The sequence below is a fragment of the Pteropus alecto genome, unplaced genomic scaffold (genome assembly GCF_000325575.1).
Source record: "Pteropus alecto unplaced genomic scaffold, ASM32557v1 scaffold46, whole genome shotgun sequence".
Lineage (NCBI taxonomy): Eukaryota > Metazoa > Chordata > Mammalia > Chiroptera > Pteropodidae > Pteropus > Pteropus alecto.
In genome coordinates, this window is record NW_006439231.1 from 2,774,523 (window position 1) to 2,794,914 (window position 20,392).

At 31.8% G+C, this 20,392-nt stretch overlaps 1 protein-coding gene across 1 annotated transcript in view; it reads left to right on the plus strand.

The window, feature by feature from the left end:
* Positions 1-3,443: 3,443 nt before the first annotated feature.
* EPHA5 (EPH receptor A5) overlaps positions 3,444-20,392 on the plus strand; it is a 157,165-nt gene continuing 140,216 nt past the window's right edge. Inside the window, exon 1 of the mRNA XM_025050049.1 lies at positions 3,444-3,757. Within this exon, the coding sequence (XP_024905817.1) occupies positions 3,634-3,757 (124 nt within the window). The 5' untranslated portion in view covers positions 3,444-3,633. The remainder of the gene's footprint in view (positions 3,758-20,392) is intronic.

Consider the following 20,392-nt stretch of genomic DNA (forward strand, 5'->3'; position numbering starts at 1 on the left):
GGATTGGTAAATCAGATGTAAGAGTCAAATATAAAACCAGTATTTTAGCTAAAATTTTCAAGCAGTTGTTGTGTTTTTTTTGAGTGAGTGTTCTTATCTATTATTAATTACATGATCAGGTAATCATATAATTAGAGTGATGAATATTAACAGCTAATTCCAACAATTGCAGTGGATGCATCCATATTCATTAATGGTTTTGGTGGTTTTGTTTTTCTAGTATTCCACATATTTCTGGGGAGGAAACAGATTTATGTATTTGTTTGATGACAATACTCTCATGGTTTTTCTACATCCACGGTCTTTATAGCAAATCAAACAAAAATAGAAAATGAAAACGAAGAAAAGTGGATTCCCTCTCTCCATAACATTAAATTTTCATGACATGCCTTGTTTTACTATTTTAGATCCTGTTGTGTTGTAGTTGCTCTCAAAATGATAACAAAGGTCTTTGAAATTTAATATTCACTAGTATTAAACATAAAGACATACAATTCCTTTAATCAAATAATCACAAACTGAAATTTTATCTGAATTTCAGTGTCTGAATTTTATAGTGTCAGTGAAATATTTTCATAATTCTCAAATCATTAATATTGATTTGCTTTACATTGCTAAAGATCTTTTTTTATTACATGACATGATTTTTATGGGTTAAGTAATTACTAATTATAAACAATTCCTCTTCAAATGAATAAATTACATTATTATATATAATTTTGGGAGGATAAATTAGAATAGAGACAGTATAAAGTATGATTGAATGTGATGCATTTTGGTTGCAATGGAGATTATTTTGATTATTCAGAGCAAAAGAATGCCCAAATTAGTTGGGGGAAATGTTGGCTAGACAATAGAGTGGCAAACTAGGGCAAAAAAACCATGGCTTGAAATACTTTTTTAAGTGGTCCAGCCATGATATTTCTCTTAGTGTAAGTGTGAGTCTCCCTTTCTGTAAGTTTATTAGATCTGGGAATGAGGAGAGCCTGTGATCTGGTGGCAAAGTCTGCTTAGCACTCTTTTAGGACCTGAGGCTCCATATTTTCTCTGTCTCTAGGTGTGTGTATTTCTAACACTGTGTCTCAAAAGAACACTAATTTGTATGCATTTCTCAAAAAGACTCTTGGGACTCATGTAGAAGATATTTCTAATTTATAATCTGTGAATGTGTGAGTTCTGTTTTTAGTTGCATTGATACTACCACAAATACTGCATGTGATACCTTGAATGGGTAGCTTGATAGATGTTCAGATGAAAATCTAGATTTTTTTACTTTCCCTTTGGCTCTTCCCTTTAGCTCTTTGGAATTAAATTTATGGTTCCAACTACTTTTAATTAACCTACAGGAAAAGAAAAATCAAACAAACATAAAAATTTTAACGAAACTTCTTAAATTGAGAGTACTTTTCACAACTCTATTTTGGTTCATACATCACATCTATTAGTGGGCAGTGGAATTACACTACATTATTTTTGGGTGCAAGTCAGTCTGAGCCCCTGCTTATACTTTAGGCTTCCCTTGAATTTGAGTTTCATTTTGACATAAAAAGTCATATGTGCCCTGACCTAAATATTGTGGGGTTGCTAGTAACAGAGTTAGAAGAAAAGCAACAGTCAGATTTTGCTGCATTTTTACAGATTTAGAGGAAAGATGCTGTATGCTGGTATAGTTCAGTTGGCAGGGAAAAAAAATCCCAGAAGTTTGATATCTTTCAGAACTAGACATATTTCAGGTATATTTTACCTTTTTCTCAGAAGTAAACCTGTAACATTTTTATCTCAAATTACTCTTTCTCCATAACTTTCTACTATTAAATAAGCTAAAAGTTATAGTAAAAAATAATACTTACCTTTCCATCTCAAAGTTGTGTCAACTTAAAAGTGACTGTTCTGTATTAAAGTGTGTGAGGTTGTATGTATGGAAAAATTCACGTGGTTCAACCATAAATATTGCCAAAATGGGAATTGTTTTGTCAAAAATGGCAACTTTTAGGTTCTGAGGTCCTTTGGTTTAATTGACATTTTGTAAATTTATCACTTTTAAATTTAGTCCTCTACAGTCATGGATAAATAAATTTTAAGTAGAAATTAATATTAATCTAATTTTAGAACAGACAATGCATATAAATATAACTAAGTTATGTCATCTTAAATTTGCTTAATTTATGCTTATGAACCATTCAGCTAACATCATAGTCTTATTTCCCATCGGGAAATTTTTATTAATTATGTCTGAAACACATATAAATTTATTTTTTCTTTGAGAACATCTGATCATATAACATTAACAACTGACAGAAATTTTAACTATAAATATCTGAAAATGAACTATACAGTTAGATATTATGCAATTAGTTTTTTAAAAATACTTTATTTTTTGAAACCGATTTTAGCTTTACAGCAAAATTTAGAAAAGGCTTCAGAGATTTGCCATATAGCTCCTGCCCCTACCCATGCATAGCCTTCCTCATTATCAACATCCCCCGCCAGTGTTATATTTATCACAATTGATATGTAATCAATTTCAACTCTCTTTAGTGTGCTAATTATTAAGTTTCAGAAATAGTTGAAGTAATATATAAATGAATATTATTATTTATATATAAATTTGTTCTGTTTATCCTTCAGGATCTAAATACTTTCATTCCTATTGTAGTGTTTTTGAGAGTTATTTTTAAAATAAATTTTAAATTTTTTATTAAGTAAAAGTTATAATCTATGAAGAGCCACCAATTTAAAGCAATCTCAAAGTAAAAGAAACTTTATTACAGATCGTAGTGTTGACCAACTACTTAAATATTAGTGTTTTCTTGACTTATGAAGGAAGATTTCAAATTGTTGGTGATTTATGAGTAGATATACAACATATTTTGAGACAATCTAAGGCTATATTTTTACTTACAGCAGAAGTTGTAGTCAAGAGCCATAGTGAAAAATCTTCTTTTTACCTGTGCTCATTGCTTGGTAATCCTTCATGTTTACTTCCTAGGTTTCAAGGACAACTATCAATTAGGAAATAATTAGTTGAATCCCCAAGGAGGATTTTTCTTTTTGTTTGCCAAAGGACTTACCACTTTTTAAATATATAATTTTATCTAACATTACTTTTTGTATATATAGTTTTACTCCATAATTATTTACATATACCTTAAGCAAAGTATCTGCTTTATTGAACTAGTGTTATAACAATTCCAAGATAAGTCATTTCTGTAGGGTATAAACTCTACTATTGTCTCTAGAACTATAACAAAGACTATTACAAAGGAGGACCCTTTGATTTTCTCCCTATTTAAAAAATTGGTTGCAAATCTTTTTTTGTTGTTGTTTTTCTCCTTCAGACCAGGGATTCGTATAGTAAACAATGCCTAATTTTATCATCTTAAAATATGTTTTTCTCAACATATTTTTTTTTGCAAACCAGGACCCCCCTCAGCTCCTCGGAATGCCATCTCAAATGTTAATGAAACTAGTGTCTTTCTGGAATGGATTCCTCCTGCTGACACTGGTGGAAGGAAAGATGTGTCATATTATATTGCATGCAAGAAGTGCAACTCCCATGCAGGTGTGTGTGATGAGTGTGGAGGTCATGTCAGGTACCTCCCCCGGCAAATCGGCCTGAAAAACACCTCTGTCATGATGGTGGATCTGCTCGCTCACACAAACTATACCTTTGAGATTGAGGCAGTGAATGGAGTGTCCGACTTGAGCCCAGGAGCCCGGCAGTATGTGTCGGTAAATGTAACCACAAATCAAGCAGGTAAGTGTGATGTCCAACCAAATCATGTACCTTAGGCTGAGCTCTGTCAGTTATCTTCTACAGCTAAGGGCCAAGTTTCCTGAGATCTGTAAGAGAGCTTCTCATAAACCATAGTGTTAGGACTTGAAGTAGAATACATCTCAAAATACATTTTTTCTTTTTTTAGTTTTAAACAAATTAAGACTAAGGCCTTCTTAGCAAACACATTCATGGACAGGATGAAAAGATGTTTTAATTGAATTTTTTCATTAAAAATACATTTCTGACTCAAATCCATGCAGCAAAAATTTTTTATCTCATGATTTCATGCAGTGCAATTATTACAGTTCAAAACTACATGGTTTTGCTGTTTTATTTACTTTAAGCTTTTTAATTTATTAATTTAGCATGTTATCAGGCAAGTTTTATTTGGTTGTTCGTTAATTTGTTTGTTTTACACCACAGCTGAATTTTCTTTGCAGATTAAATAAGTTTACTTTTATTATTTATATCATAAGAAGAATGCATGAAATGAATTTTTCCTTGACAAATCCATTTATCAAAATCAGAACTATGCACAACCACATGAAAACACATTTAACTTCCATAAGAAAATCTTGAAATTATTAGAGAGTAAATTATTAGAGATTAGGGAATATTCTGCTTGAGCTATTTATTTCCCCATATTTCTCCCTCGAATATTCACTTTTATGTGCAAATTAATACCAAAGACTTCTTTTTTGGTAAAATAGAAACCAAAGATAAACTATGACTGAATTAATAATTCAACTTATTATGTGGCAATAATTATTCAAAGCTTGTAAGTAATTTATAACCTGTTTTTATCAACAACAGATATCTGGGGCGGGGAGAGCATTAAAAGCCAACACATCGTTAACTTCCCTCTATTCCCTGTCTACAACTCTCAGTCCAAGAATGTAAACCCGTCACCTCATTAGTGCCTAAGGTGGAATTTGGTTGGTATGGGCATCATTGTCAGCAGTACTCAGTGAAACAAGATGTATTTGACTGAATTCAATTGGACTTAGTCATATAATATTAGTATAAGTTTATAGGTTGTAGAATGACTAGGTTGAGAAGAGAATGTTCTCGCTAATCAAGTCTTGGCCAAAATAATGTGAATTGTTGGATATATCAGATAAATCAAGTGGTTGTAACTTAAGAGGAGCAAAATGCACGCAGTTGAGTTCATGGTTGGTTCTGGTTGATAAAACTGAGGGAAACATTCAAGAGTATCCCGGATGATATGAATGTATTTGAGTAACTCACTAAGAATCATTATGAACACTCTAGATGTTTTATCCATCTTGAATACATGTTCATGGAATTTTTTTTTTAATTCTATGAGAGAAAACATTGCACACATATATGCTACATTTCTCAGTGGGTTCTTTATATATTTTTTCCACTTATTCTCTAACCTGAGGTAGAATGACAACAAAAAAAAGAGCTAAAGAGATGAATAGAAATAGTGAAAATTAAGTTTTCCTTCAGTATAGACTCAGCTGCTGGCAATACTAGTATATGTTGATTTTCCATCACAGTGTCTAAATGTCACAAGTGTTCAGTAAATGTGAACTGTCTTCCACATCAGAAAATTCCTGGCTCTAAACATGTGATTTCAGGTTTTTTGCACATCTTTCAACCTTACTTGGCTCTGCTGTGACTCCTCCATTAACATATTGAAGGCATATTGAACAATCACTAAGAGTTGTAGTCCTTTGGGAGAACATTCTCTAGCTTGCATAACCTTAACTTCTTTGAAAGATAAAAAAATATTTTTCTGATGAACTAGATGTAAAAAACAACTGTTTATTTTTAAAATAATGTGCTTAATAAATATTTATTCTAGTTGTTTTTTGACCTGCTGGCCTGTTCAAACTGCAAAATGTGATTTTTGAACTATAAATACCTTAAATACCAATAAAGAATAATTTTAATCCAGCTGTTCAAGGCATGGTTATCATGCAAAACATATTCGTATTCAGAACAGATTTTTGTTGACTTCTGCTGTTTTCTGAGTTCTCTGGGTACACAAATTATAAAATCTTTGCAAACCTACAAAAACAAAACAATCAAAATAAGGAGATTCTTCTCAGTATCCAACATTCCAGACCAACTAAGTCACAGTTTCCACAAAAAAATGTTAACCTCAAATACTTTCTAAAAAGTCTTAGATTTAATGTTAATATTGCTGGACATCTATAAAAGACCATTATAAAAAGCATGCTGTAGTAGTTTTTAATGCCTGGATATTTTTTATTGTTAAAAATTATTGCAGTGACATTGATCAACAAAATCCAATGTTTCAAATGTATAATTCAACAGTATGTCATATATATATTGCATTATGTGTTCACCACCCACAGTTAGATTCCCTTCCATCATCAAACATTTGACCCCTTTTACCCCATCTATCTCCCTCTTTCTCACCTTCCCTCTGGTAACCACTAGTCCACTGTCCATGTCCATGAATCTCTGTTTGTTTGTCATGTTTGTTGCTTTTAGATTTATATCCACATATGAGTAATATCATGTGGTTTTTAACTTTTTCTGTCTGACATTTCGCTTAGTGTGATTACCTCAAGATCCATTGACATTGCAAATGGCAGTATTTCATCTATTCTTATAACTGAGTAAGATTCCATTATATGTACCACATCTTCTTTATCCAGTCATCTATTGTAGGACACTTTGGTTGCTTCCATGTCCTGGCCACTGTGAATAATGCTGCTCTGAACACCAGGATGCATGTATCATTTTGGATAATTGTTTTCAGGTTCTTTGGGTAAATATCCAGAAAAAGGAATGCTAGATCATAAGGTAGTTCAATTCTTAGTTTTTTGAGGAAATTTCATATTGTTTTACATAGTAGTTGTACCAATTTATATTCCCACTAACAGTGTAGGGTTCCTTTTCCCCTACATCCTCTCCAACACTTGTTATTACTTGTGGTGTTGATGGTAGCCATTATAACAGGTGTGAGATGGTAACTTATTGTGGTTTTGATTTGTATTTCTCTAATAACTAGTGAAGTTGAGCATCTTTTCATTGGTCTGTTGGCCATTTGTATGTCTTCTTGGAGAAGTGTCTGTTCAGGTTTTCTACCCTTTTTTTAACTGGATTGTTTGTTTTTTTGTTGTTACTGAGTTGTATGAGTTCTTTGTATATTTTGCATATTAGGTCTTTTTTGGAAGCGTTGCTTACAAATACATTCTCCCATTCAAATGATTGCCTCCTTGCCTTATTGACAGTTTCTTTTGCTGTACAGAAGCTTTTTAGTTTTCTATAGTCTCATTCATTTATTTTTGTTTTTACTTCCCTTGACTATGAGGTCAAATTCATAAAATCCTTTTTAAGTCCAAGGTCCATGAGTGTATTACCTATGTTTTCTTCTATGCAATTTATTTTTTCAGGTTTTATATTTAAATCCTTAATCCATTTTAAGTTAATTTTGACGTGTGGTGCTAGACAAGTCTAGTTTCATTTTTTTTCAGGTGGCTTTCCAGTTTTCCCAGCACCATTTATTGAAGAGGCTTCATTTCTTTATTGTATGTTTTTGGCTCCTTTGTTGAAAGTTATCTGCCTATATAAGCATGGATTTACTTCTGGACTCTTGATTCTGTTCCACTGGTCTGTGTGTCTGTTTTTTTGCCAATACCATGCCGTTTTTTATTAGTCACTTTGTAGTATAATTTGAAGGTAGGCAGAGTGATGCCTCCAGCTTTGTTCTTTTTTCTCAGGATTCTTTTGGCCATTTGGAGTCTTTTGTGCTTCTATACAAATCTGATGATTTCCTGTTCTATTTCTTTAAAAAATGCTGATGAGATTTTGATGGGGATTGTATTCAATCTATATAATGCTTTAGAGAACAAGGTCATTTTAACTATATTGATTCTTCCAATCTAAGAACACGAAATATTTTTCCACTTCTTTGTGTCTTCTTCAATTTCTTTTAATAGAGTCTTATAGTTTTCATTGTGCAGGTCCTTCATGTGTTTTGTAAGGTATATTCTTAGAAACTTTATTCTTTCAGTTGTAATTACAAAAGAGATAATTTTTCCATTTCTTTTTCTGACCATTCTTCGAATGTAGGAGTGCTATGGATTTTTGAATATTGTTTTTGTATCCAGAAACTTTACTATATTCGTTTATTATTTCTAGTAGTGTTTTAGTGGAGTTTTGAGGATTTTTCTACATAAAGAATCATGTCATCCACAAATAGTGACAGTTTGACTTCTTCATTTCCTATTTGGATGCCTTTTATTTCTTTCTCTCGCCTGATTGTACTCACTAGGACTTCTAATATTATATTGAATAATAGTGGTGATACTGGATAGCCTTGTCTTGTTCCTGATCTTTGAATAAGGTTTTTAGTTTTTCACTGCTAAGTATATTAGCTAAGGGTTTGTTGTATATGGCCTTTATTATATTGAGGTATTTTCCTTTTATACCTGTTTTATTAAGTGTTTTAATCATAAATGGATGCTATATTCTGTCAAAGTCTTTTTTCTGTATCTATTGATATGATCATATGATTCTTTGCTTTATTTTGTTTATAGGATGTATTACATTAATCAATTTGCATATGTTAAATCATCCATGTGCTGCTGGGATGAAGCCTAATATGTTGTTGGATTCGATTTGCTAATATCTTATTCAAGATTTTTGCATCTATGTTCATGAGAGGTAGTAGTCTGTAGTTTTCCTTTTTGTTATCTTTACCAGGCTTTAGTATCAGGGTAATGTCGATCTCATAGAATGTGATGGGAAGTATTGCCTCCACTTTGAATTTTTAGAAGAATTTGAGAAGAGGTATTAAATCTTTGAATATTTAATAGAATTCACTGGTGAAGCCATTTGGTCCTGGACTTTTACTTTGGATAGGTTTTTAATGATTGTTTCAATTTTCATACTGCTGATCAGTCTATTTGGATTTTCCAGTTCTTTGTGATTCAGTCTAAGAAAGTTGTATGGACTTGTCCATTTCTTCTAGGTTATTAAATTTGGTTTATATAGTTTTTCATAGAATGCTTGTATGATCCTTTGTATTTCTGTGGTATCTATTGTAATTTCTCTTTCATTCCCAATTTTGTTTATTTGTGTCTTTCTCTTTTTTCTTTAGTGAGTCTAGACAGGAGTCTGTCCATTTTATTAATCTCAAAAATTCAGCTCTTCATTGTATTTATTTTTTCCATTGTCTTTTTGTTTTCAATTTCATTTAATTCTGCCTTAATTTTCATTATTTCTTCCCTTTGGCTAATTTTCATCTTCCTTTGTTCTTCTTTTTTTAGTTTTTTAAGATGTAGTGTTAGGTTATTTGGGCTCATTCTTTTTTTTCCGAGATAAGCCTATAATGATATGAACTTTCCTCATATTACTGCTTTTGCTGTGTTCCAAATGTTTTGATATATTGTACTATCATTATCATTTATTTCTATGTATCTCTTTATCTCTCTTTTTATTTCTATTACCCGGTCATTCTTCAGTAACATGTTGTTTAATCTTCTCATATTTGTGGTTCTTCCTTTTTTTTTTTTTACAGTTAATCTCCAGCTTCAAAGCATTGTGATCAGACAATATGGTTGGTATGATTTCAGTCCTCTTATATTTATTGAGACTAGTTTTATGTCCCAGCATGTGGTCAGTTCTTGAGACTGTTCCATGTGCACTAGAGAAGAATGAATAAGCAGCTCTTTGGGGATGAAAGGCTCTGTAAATGTCAATTATGTCCAGTTGGTCTAACGTATCACTTAAGTATGTTATTTCCTTATTGCTTTTCTGTTTAGATGATCTATCTATATCTGACAGTGGGATATTTACGTTCCCTGTTCTGATAGTTTTCTCCTTTAGTTCTGTTAGTAATTACTTTATATATTTTGGAGCATAGATATTAATAAGTGTTATGTCTTCTTGATGTATGGTTCCCTTTATCATTATGAAGTGTCCCTCAGTGTCTCTTTTTATCTTTTTTTAACTTGAAGTCTATTTTGATAAAAGTACAGCTACATCCACTTTTCTCTGCATGCCATTTGCTTGGATTATCATTTTCTATCCTTTCACTTTAATTCTACATTTTTCTTTGCAGCTGATGTGTATCTCCTAAAGGCAGCATTTGGTTGAGTTTTGTTTTTTGATCCAATCCACAACTCTGTGCCTTTTTATTGATGACTTCTGTCCATTTACATTTAGGGTAATTATTGAAATAAGAGGCTTTCCTATAGCCATTTTATCTTTTGTTTTCTGGTATTTTGGTGTTTTCATGTTTCTTTGTCCTTGCATTTCTGTCTGTTATTTTAATTTGATGGGGTTTTGTGGATTTTTCCTTCTGGTCCTTCTTGTTTTATGTTATGTTTCTCAGTCTATTTTCTTTTGTTTGTGCTTATCTCCATCCTCCTTTGCAAATTTAGATCTTTGCTCCCTTCTCTTTTCTGATATTATTGTCACAAACTGTCCCTATGTATGCTGAACAGTCATTTCTAACTTGCAATCATGATTATGTTCTTAATGTCTAACTGTATAATACCTGTTCTTAATAATGGTTGCACTACCCTGCTTCTGTCTGCCTTCTAGTCGTCTTACTCATAATTATGTAGTTTTTTTGGCATTTTGTTTCAGATGGGCTTACTCCTTTCATTATTTCCTGTAATGCAGGCCTCATAATAGAGAATTCTCTCAACATTTTTATGTCTGTAAAGGTCTTTATTTCTGCTTCATACCTAAAGGAGAGCTTCACTGTATATGCTGGTAATTCCTTTCACTTAATAGTTTGAATATTTGGTTCCACTCTTTTCTTGCTTATAAAGTTTGTGTTTAGAAGTCCAAAGATAGTCGTATGGGTTTTCCTTTATAGGTTACTGTCTTCTTTTCTCTAGATTTCTTGAGAATTCTTTCTTTGTCATTAATTTTTGACGATTTTAATAAACTGTCTTGGAGAAGGCCTTTTTGGGTTGAGATAATTAAACTGTGTCTTGGAGAAGGCCTTTTTGGGTTGAGATAATTAGGTTTTCTGTTAGCATTTTATATTCAAAGATCTAGCTCATTCTTTAGATTTGAGAAATTCTTGTCAACTATTTGAATAAGCTCTTATCCTTATCCTTCTCTTCTCCTTCTGGTATACCCATTATTCTTGTGTTGTTTTCCTGATGATGTCAGAATGTTCTTGTATAGCTCTTTCTTTTTTTTCTTTCCTTTTTTTTTTTTTTCATTCTCATGTCTCTCTGCATCTTTCTGAGTCATTTCTAGATTACTGTCTTCAATATCACTGATTCTTTCCTCCACCAGCTCAACTCTATTTCCTAAGCTTGCTATTTTATTCTTCATCTCTTTTAACTTGTTCTTAATTTCCAAAAGTTCTATTTGGTTCATTTTGAGGGTTTCAATCTCTGTGATAAAAAATTCATTTTGTTGGTCCATTTTGATTCTAATCTCTTGGAATTGTCAATCAGATTTATCTTGCATCTCATTGAGTTTTTTTTAAGAATGTAATCCTGAATTCTCTGTTATTTAAATCACATATTTCTATGTCGTTAAGCTTATTTTCTGGAATTTTTTCTCTTTGTGAGCTGCCCTGTCACCATGGTTATTCATGGTGTCTGAAGGACTATTTCTATGCTTGAGAATTAATGGGAGTGTACTCTACGTTTTTCAGAAAGATTATTATATGTAAGTCTTTTCTTTAACCTGTTAATAAAGAGAGTTTTTGTTTTGTTTTGTTTTGTTTGATTTTTTTTTTTTTTATTGCCAGTAGGTGGTGTTCAAGAATCTTGCTTTGAGGCTAACGATGCTTTTTTTTCCCCCCCTCTGTCTAATATACTGGATATTCAAACCATTATCAGCTGCCCTCGGTCTCAACCTCTGTCTATGGTACTGGCCATAGTTTCTGTTTCAGTATCCGTTGTGCAAATTCTCTTAGGGCTCCGTGGTGCTAGGTCTGAAAGGGTATGGGGTGGAGGGGGGGCATGTTCTGAATTGGTGTGTGGGGGTTGCTGCTCTGCTCCATGTCTCAGCCTCCTGCTTCACAGCTGCAGCTACTTACACACAGCTGTTGCCCCTCTGCACTTAGTTCCAGCTCTGCTTTCTGCCCTTACTTCAGGGTTTCCCTCTATGGAATATGCTGATACCTCAAGCAGAGCTGTTTGAAGAACTGGGCGCAAATTCTCTTCTCTCTCTTCCTACGGGGAGCTTCAGCTGCATGTGTCAACTTCTTTGTTCCTCCCAATCAACCCCCCACTTGCATACGATTTCAACCTTTGAAGCTCTTATGCACAGATCACTCACTCGGATGTGCTCGTGTGCCAGTTGGGTGTCATACGTTGAGTTTTAGATGTTTGGTTTATTGTTATTTCAAGGGAAGAGATCCAGGGAGACCCCACACAATGCCATGTTTCTGATATCACTACCAATGCCTGAATATTTTTCAAGCATTAAATTGAAGAATGATATCTATATTATATGTAGTTTTTACATAAAATTTTTTTCATCAGATTTTAACTTTAGTTGCAATCTCTGCTAAGAATTGGGATTTTTTTTGAGAAATGAATACTTTTTTTAATTAATTTGTTTCAAATTTATAATTTGTTCTAGTATTTTCTTATTGATTTATTTTTATTACATCAATGTATGTATGACTGTTCAGATTAAAAATTAAATTCAGAAAATACAAGAAAAAATAGTGATTTCTGAAGAGAAGAATCCTTCATTAAGCTAGAAATTGAAATGTTTAGGTAACTCTGGCTGATCAGTCTATAAAAAGATGTCATTATTATTATTATTATTATTATTTTTTGCTGAGGATAGTGATTAAATGACTAGGCCATGAAATTTTGATTGCTCAGAACTTGATTTTGTTGGTGGTATAAATCAAATTCCTTTAGTCTCTGAATGCTAGGGTACTATATTTTTTACCATGTTAATTCTGTTGCCTATTTTGAAATCTATACCCACCTTCTTCCTTCCAGTCATAAAATACTACTTTGCCTTTTTCATAAATGAGTCCTAAAGAAATCAGAAAATCACTTTACTACAGCTTCAACCTCTGTGTTCTCAAGTGTAAAGAACAGAAAATATTATAGAAATTTTGTTTATAAATGTGGCACAGTCCTCATCAATTTATTTTTCATTATTATGGTAAAGAAATGTCCTCTGGGGCTTTTCTGAAAATATTATTAGTGGGTGATTTCATAAGTCTTGAAAAATAAATTCAATAAATTCAACTTAACATTGCTATTTCAGTAGACCATTTAAAATGCCTTCTACAATAAAACAAGATATTCTCAGTATCTGAACTTTATTTAACTTAGGCTACCTTTCAGAGCAGATTTTGCTCTGAAAGGTAGCCTAAGTTAAACTAATAGAAGAAGCATTTAGCACCTGTGCCAGCTACCTGGAGAAGCTTATTGAATCCAGGATCTCTAATCAAACGTTTATACCAACTTGAATTCAATTATTTCTCACTCCTATGTAAGACACATATAAAATCCATTTTCACACTTAATTCCAATGCTTCTGCAAATTTAAGGTATAGAATTTTGCTAGTCTTAGGTTCAACAAACTTCTTGCCCCAGTATTGACCAGATAATTGGTTCCCAAGAGGATATTAGGATCTTGATTTCAGATAGAGTAATGTCTTTGGACAGGAAGAAAATTGCTTCCTTCTGCCTAGTTAAGGGTCTTAGATAAGGTATGGATTTGGTATTGAAAAAACGAAGAAACATTTTCTTAGAAGGCAAGTCAGTAAATTCAAACATCTTTGTAATTCAGGAATTCTGTATAATAAAAGTGAGATTTTGGTGGCTGGCTTTGTCATTGTTTTCACCGTAAGAAAATGTGAGATATTTATAGAATGGAGATTCTTTGATCATTTCAGTATGATTTGAGCTGAGACTTCAAACTTTGGGCCACTTATTTCATTTCTTCAAATTCTGCAATGCGATTAGACACAACCAGTCTTTCTCATATTTCTTGTATTTCTCATAATTTTTTTTTTACCATAAAACAGGTGGAATTTAGTCACCAAAAATACTGTCTTCAAGAATCACTTTATTTGAAGTGCCCCACAGGTGATGATACATATGCCAGTCTCTGTCAGGCATTAATAGATTCCCATCCTTTAATAATAAATAAAGTCTTGCTACAATAAAACACAACCAGTCAAATCACTGGTCTATATTCCCATGCCCTTAAAAGATTGTTGCCTACAACACTGCCCTTTTGAGAACATATTTTTGTTTTTAATGTCTGTTTTCTTAGTTGCAAACAAAATCTACTCTGTCTAGTTTAAACAGAAAAGAACTTTAATAAAGGATATAAAGGATACAAAGGCTAGTTTCCAGGGAAAGTGCCCAATACTCTAACCATAATCTGGCCTGATAAAGCAAAATATTTGCCACTGCAGCTGTCAAGCAATAAATGGTAGACAGTTGACTTTATTGCAGTTGCTACAGCCACTAGTAGCATTGCTGCTTCAGACTTTCAAACTTAAAGCTATTGAAAATCTTCAGTATTGCCACCAGCAAAATCTTCATGTTTTCCTGCTCTTTTCATTTCACAAGCAGAAAGCAAAACATTAGGCTTTCTGAAGAACTAGGTTTTTTATTAGCTAGGTTGCCTATTTGAATCAATATCTTGCCTGGGCAAGTCTTTTTGGTGAATCTCAAGCCTAATGCCTTTGTTCTAGCAGAAAGGGAACCTGGAGTTTTTTGAGTTCTCATTTCTATGTTGACTAGACAAATTTCATCACATGGGTCTTATGTGTATAAAGTGACATTCAAATAATATATTCTGATAAATTTGTTCAAGTTTGAATGAAAATTTCTACAAATAATTTTTAGTTATCTAATATTTTGTGAAAATCTTGCTTTTTAAGTGATTGAGATTTGTCCATCCTATCTCCTCCTCCCTCCCTCTTTCTCTTCTTTTCTTTCTTCTTTCCTTCCTTCCTTCTTTCATTTGTTTTTTCATTTTTTTATTCTATATATTTTATATTTAAGTTTGAGGGTTGCATTAATAATATGCTTTAATTCATGGGATATTACCATTTTGAATCATGCAAGGCACTCATCTTGTTTATATATTTTCTTGGGTACCACTTCTATCCCAAATCCATTTGCCATTTTCCTATACTAAAGAGCAACTATTTTATGTTGTTTATTTTTATTCATAAGTATTCTTATAAAATGTTTATTTATTATTGCATGCATACATTTTAAATTTAACTTAATGTTTAATTAAAAATCTTCTGTCTACTAATTTTTTTCGCCATGATCAAAATATTTTATAGATCCACCAATGTTGCTTTTGGCCATCTCATGTGCTGCTTATAACTGTCATACATTCACTATACTTTACATATCAACTCAACCAAGCAACAGAGATTTAGATTAGTATATTGGTTAAAGGTCTAGATTATGGAACCAGACTTTTTGGTTTCCATACTAATTCTGTCACTTACTAGATGTATGACTTGAGTAAGTTACTTAAACCTCCTAGAACTTTAGTTTTTCCACTTGTAAAATAGAAAAAAATATATATATGATGTAAGATGATTGTGAGGATTAAATGAGTTAATATTAACAAAACAATTAGTGTATGACTAGCATTTAATAAGGTGTTAGTAAATGTTACTATAGAAATATTTAAGAAACTTTTCAATATTCCAAATAGTGTGAGTCCATAGAAGAAACTATGGGATAAATTGGCTTTAGACTTTATGAATATTATATAAGCAGATTCATTGGTGAAGTAAATTGGAAAGACAAAAAAAATTCAAATGCAAAATATAATGTATAGAACCACTGATTCTACAGGTAACAAAAGTAATTGCTTCAAAATTGGAGGAGTAAACCTAGAAACTTAATTTTCAATTGTGATTCTATCTTCGATGATTTCTTAAAACACTGAGTTGTATATTATCATTGAAGTTCTTCTAATTTTGATAAAATATCCAGAGCAATAACATAAAGAAACAACAAGAGAATAACAGCACCAAGCAGAAAGGGGGAAAATGCTTTGCATACAAAATAGGTAATTTTTATTTTCTTCAATATATATGTGGAAAAAATACAAATTTATCTGCATGTCATTATCATGTGCAGATAAATATTAATTTGGTCAATTATTGAAGTTTCTAAGGAAAAATATCTAGAGACAAATATTTTATTTAATTATATTTTACAAATATTTATATATTGATCTAACACTGATGCTTCTGTCACCAGTTTAGTGTTCTGATTATAGCTGCTTTTTTTCTGATTATGAAGCTTTTAATATTTGCCAACCGAAGCTGCCTGTCTACACTGAAATAGAGTTTAGGTGAGGCATGAGTTCTGTGCTTGTTCCCATGCCTCGTTACTGTTTTGAAAACATAGTTCAAAAATAAGACTCTAATTTGATCGATTTGTCCATAATTCATGAATGATTTATTTAATAATGATTAATAAATAGAGTGGAATATTTTTAGAAGCCATCAGAATTCATGTTTGATGCACTGACTTTAGAATCTTGCTAGGATCACTGGTTTCTAAAAAGACACTTTAGGGTCTTCCTTCTCTTTCTTCTTTCTACCTGCTGTAGTAACAATGACAGAAACAACAACAGCTAGCAAGTTTCAGCACTTACTATGTGCACATTGCTATGTGAAGAACTTTATTTACATTTTCTTACTTGATCTTATCAGTGTCCTCATGATATAACATTATTAGTATTCCCATTTTAAGACGAAAAAAACTGAAGTTTAAAGATGTTAAGTGATTTGCCCAAGGTCACAAATCTAGTAAGTGAGGAAATAAGAATCTAAACCAGGGAATTCTTACCTTGCAGCCATTATGCTCTGAATCACTAGTAAATATCGCACATTCTATTTCCTCCACCTGAAGTCTATGTCTTATATCATTGTCCTAGATAGCTCAGACTTCAGGTCCACTTAAATTGCTACCTCCTTGAGAAAATTTTCTCTGCTCTCCAATTTGAGCATGTCTCTCTACCATAACACAAGGCACTATAACTATTTACTTTCTTGTTCATTTTTCTGGAATCTTTCCCTGAGGGACACAACAGTGCCTAGTGCCTGCGTTTGTTAAAGTAATTCATAAATGAATGAGTTTGATGAGTTTTTTAATTATTTAAATCAACGTTATAATTCTAGTTACTGGTAGTGATGTTGATGTGTAATATGTTTTAAAGATGTTTTTGAATTCTTCAAATAATTCTGTGGCCAATTTTTGTTTGTTTATGTTGGGTCTTCTTCCCTTCCTCCCTCCCTTTCTTCCTCCCTTTTTTCCTTTCTAAGACACAGAATCTTAACTGTAATTAATAAGTTTTTCAGAACTCTGAAATATGACATTATTATTTAATGTCTGCCTACTTTCTTAATCTCTCTTTTATAGATATTCTAATCTTGACAGAAGTATTCACTGAGAATGACTGCACCCATTCTAGAGGGATTTTGTATAGTAATACTGTGCTATTTAAGGGAAATGCATGGTATTTAGAATGCTTAATAATTACCTTCTCATGGACTCCATGCTTGAATTTATGATTTAATATATCCAAGGGAAGGCACAAGAATTTGCATATCTTAACACACACACACACACACACACACACACACACACTCACACAGAATGATACTGCTACAGCATGTATTTGGCCCACATTTTGAGAGAAATTATAATGTGGGAGGCTCTAATATTTGCTTCCTATCTCTTATCTCTAAAGAAATGGTTCTCTTTATACTACTTTTCCAAAAGCTCTCTGTAGAATACCTACTGATAGTCTGTTTTCACACCAGCAATGATTTTGTTAATACCATTCTCTTTCCCTCTAAGCTGAGTACTCTATTCTTCCCATTGCTCATCTTGAAGCTAGCTTGAAGTTCTGCTCTTTTCGTTTCTGTTCTGATTGCAAACTGATTTGCTGTTCAACAGAAATATGGTTAATAATCCATTTATTGTGTGAACCATCATTCTTGTGGCTCAGTTCAGAATCAGAGCAGCTTAGTATTTTAACTATTCAATCATTTGTCTCATTGCATGTATGCTATGAATTTATTTGTATAAAAATGCATATTGTAAATTGATATGCATAGAATATCAATTTGTTGAGAACTAAGTTCTGAAAGCAGTCCCAAAGGCCTGGAATCATGTAAATCTTACGGTACTCTACAGATGTAGTATAAAGTGAAACCAGCAGTGCAAAATCATGTTTCAATTAAACATGAGCCCTCATTAGGTTCTGAAGGAAGTTTACTTAGAATACTAAGACTTTTTTTTCACAGCATATTGAAATGACTTGTCCTTGTGATTTTCCTTAAACTGAGTGCCATGCATTCAAACACCAAGTATTTATTCAGTACGTTCAGCATGCATTTTACTTTACTGAGCATTCTGAAAGATACAAAATAATTGAAGATATCCTTAGAAGAATTAGTTTTCCCACTGAAGAATTGAAGAATTGAAAAATAAAGCCTAATAAAGTAAAACAATTAGGAAAATATTAATGACAATTTGTTATTAAGCTCATCAGCAATAGCATCAAGTTAATTATTTTTGATGATACAGATTGACTTGCTGATTTCACATCTTTTTTTTTAAATCTCTGTTTTGCCTTCTTTATCACATATCCATGTCTGAAGAGGCATTGGCTCAAATCCACTTAGTCATGACATACAGTTGTGTTTATTAGGAATAGATGTTAAATCATTTTGTAACTGCTCTTATGTCTATTTAAATGATTATGATTTATGTGGTGAACATCAATACTATCATAATGAATCTTTACTGATAATGAGTTATTGTTGAATGATATAGTAACACAAAGTAAAGTGAAAAAAAGAAAAATATCTTAAGATTATTTGGTTATTGGGGACATTTTCACTTACTCTGTTATATCTAATTTATTTATTATTAATAGTCCACTTGATACATTATTGGAATACTGTCAGAGCAAATTACCTATTTTTTAGATTGGCACAGACGTGAATATCTTCATCAAAATAACTATCTGGCTTGAGAAAATTTTTTGAAGATTGAAATGTTTTCTATTAAATGAAATATACTTTGACTGCTGGCTTTTTTATGTTAATTTTTTAAAAAAATTTTCTTCTGTTAATAAGAAAAGAGGGACTAGTTTATTTAATCCTCAAGCCTAGGAGGCCTGAGGACATGACTTGTATTGCAAACTGATGCTGAAGTTATGACGCAAGCAATGATTTCCTTTAGACTTGTGATATGAACCAAGTATAAATACAGTATTATTCCAATTGTGCAGTTTCTTTAGTTACATCTACTTTTTTAAGGTATATAAATTTACAGGGTCTCTATTTTTTAATAATCTTTACTTTTTTCCTAATAAACTAGTAAATTATGTTTGAAGATGAAAACTCTTATTATCCTATAAATTATTAATATTTTAGATTATAATTTCTGTCATCAAGGGTGTACTCATATTAATAAGGCTTCATTTGTTATTGCTTAATACTTAACCCTTGATATGCTAAAAGTATAAAAGGAAATACTTCTATTTTAGAAAATAAAACTTTATTTCTAAAGAGTAAATTAGTTGTGTTTTTAAGTTATTGGTAGTAAAGGGAATGGTGGTAGTAGTATAATGGTTTATTTGTTTATGTTTTGGTGCATTTAGAAAATTACAATTTGTATATGAGAATAAAAGGATTCAAAGATTGAATGATTAATATCCAACATTTTCCAATATGATGCTGATTCTGGTAATCTCAAAGGGAAGTTAGACATTTGTTTCTGGGATTTATGTCTATGTTTTTAGGGATTAAGACAGGAAACATTAGTGGCTTGTCTCTAATACCTTGAAATCACACACTTCCATAATTGGTAGGGGACCAATGTTATGTAGTTTGACTTTTTTCTCTGTTTATTAAAGCGCTATCATTATGTCTAGTCCTACTGTTACTTTATCTCTTTTAAAGAAAAAAAAATATCCAACACTATATATTACTGTACTACCTTTAATGGGGAGAAATTATGTTCATGAACTTGATTATTACAAGACAGTAGAAAAAATAAATGTTTTACTTGTATTTGTTTATAAAAACACTAAAAGCTTCCTTCAGTTACTTCCACATGAGGTTCAGAATTGTGTAACCTTTTGTGAGGATTAACTGTGACTGTCTTCAAAAACAACTATTGTTGATTTTGTTAGAAAATCATGTCAATGGAACAACTAAACTCTAGTTTAACAACAATCGATTCTCCTTTGATTTTTAAATTTGTTTCTGTGTTAGTAATGTGAATTGTTTTTTTATCATATTTATTCAGAATTCATCTTAAAATTCTTCATTATATATTTTTAAACATGCTTTAAAGATACATACAATAAATTATAATGATGATTATAACAAAAATATGTATCACTATGTGCCAAGTTGTTCTACTTTTATAGATATGCTAATTAAACTTTTAAAGAAAATATCTAAAATATTTTTGGTGAAATTGGAAATAGAGACAGACTTTGCCTTTAATCCCTGAATCTGGTCTTCTCTTTCCTAAACAGCTATTAAATAGCCCTTACGTTACTCACCTGAATCCAACCCTAGAGCTCTGAAAAACTAAAGGTATCTAAGATTTCATCTAATCTAACCATAGTTTTCTTTAAAAATTATCC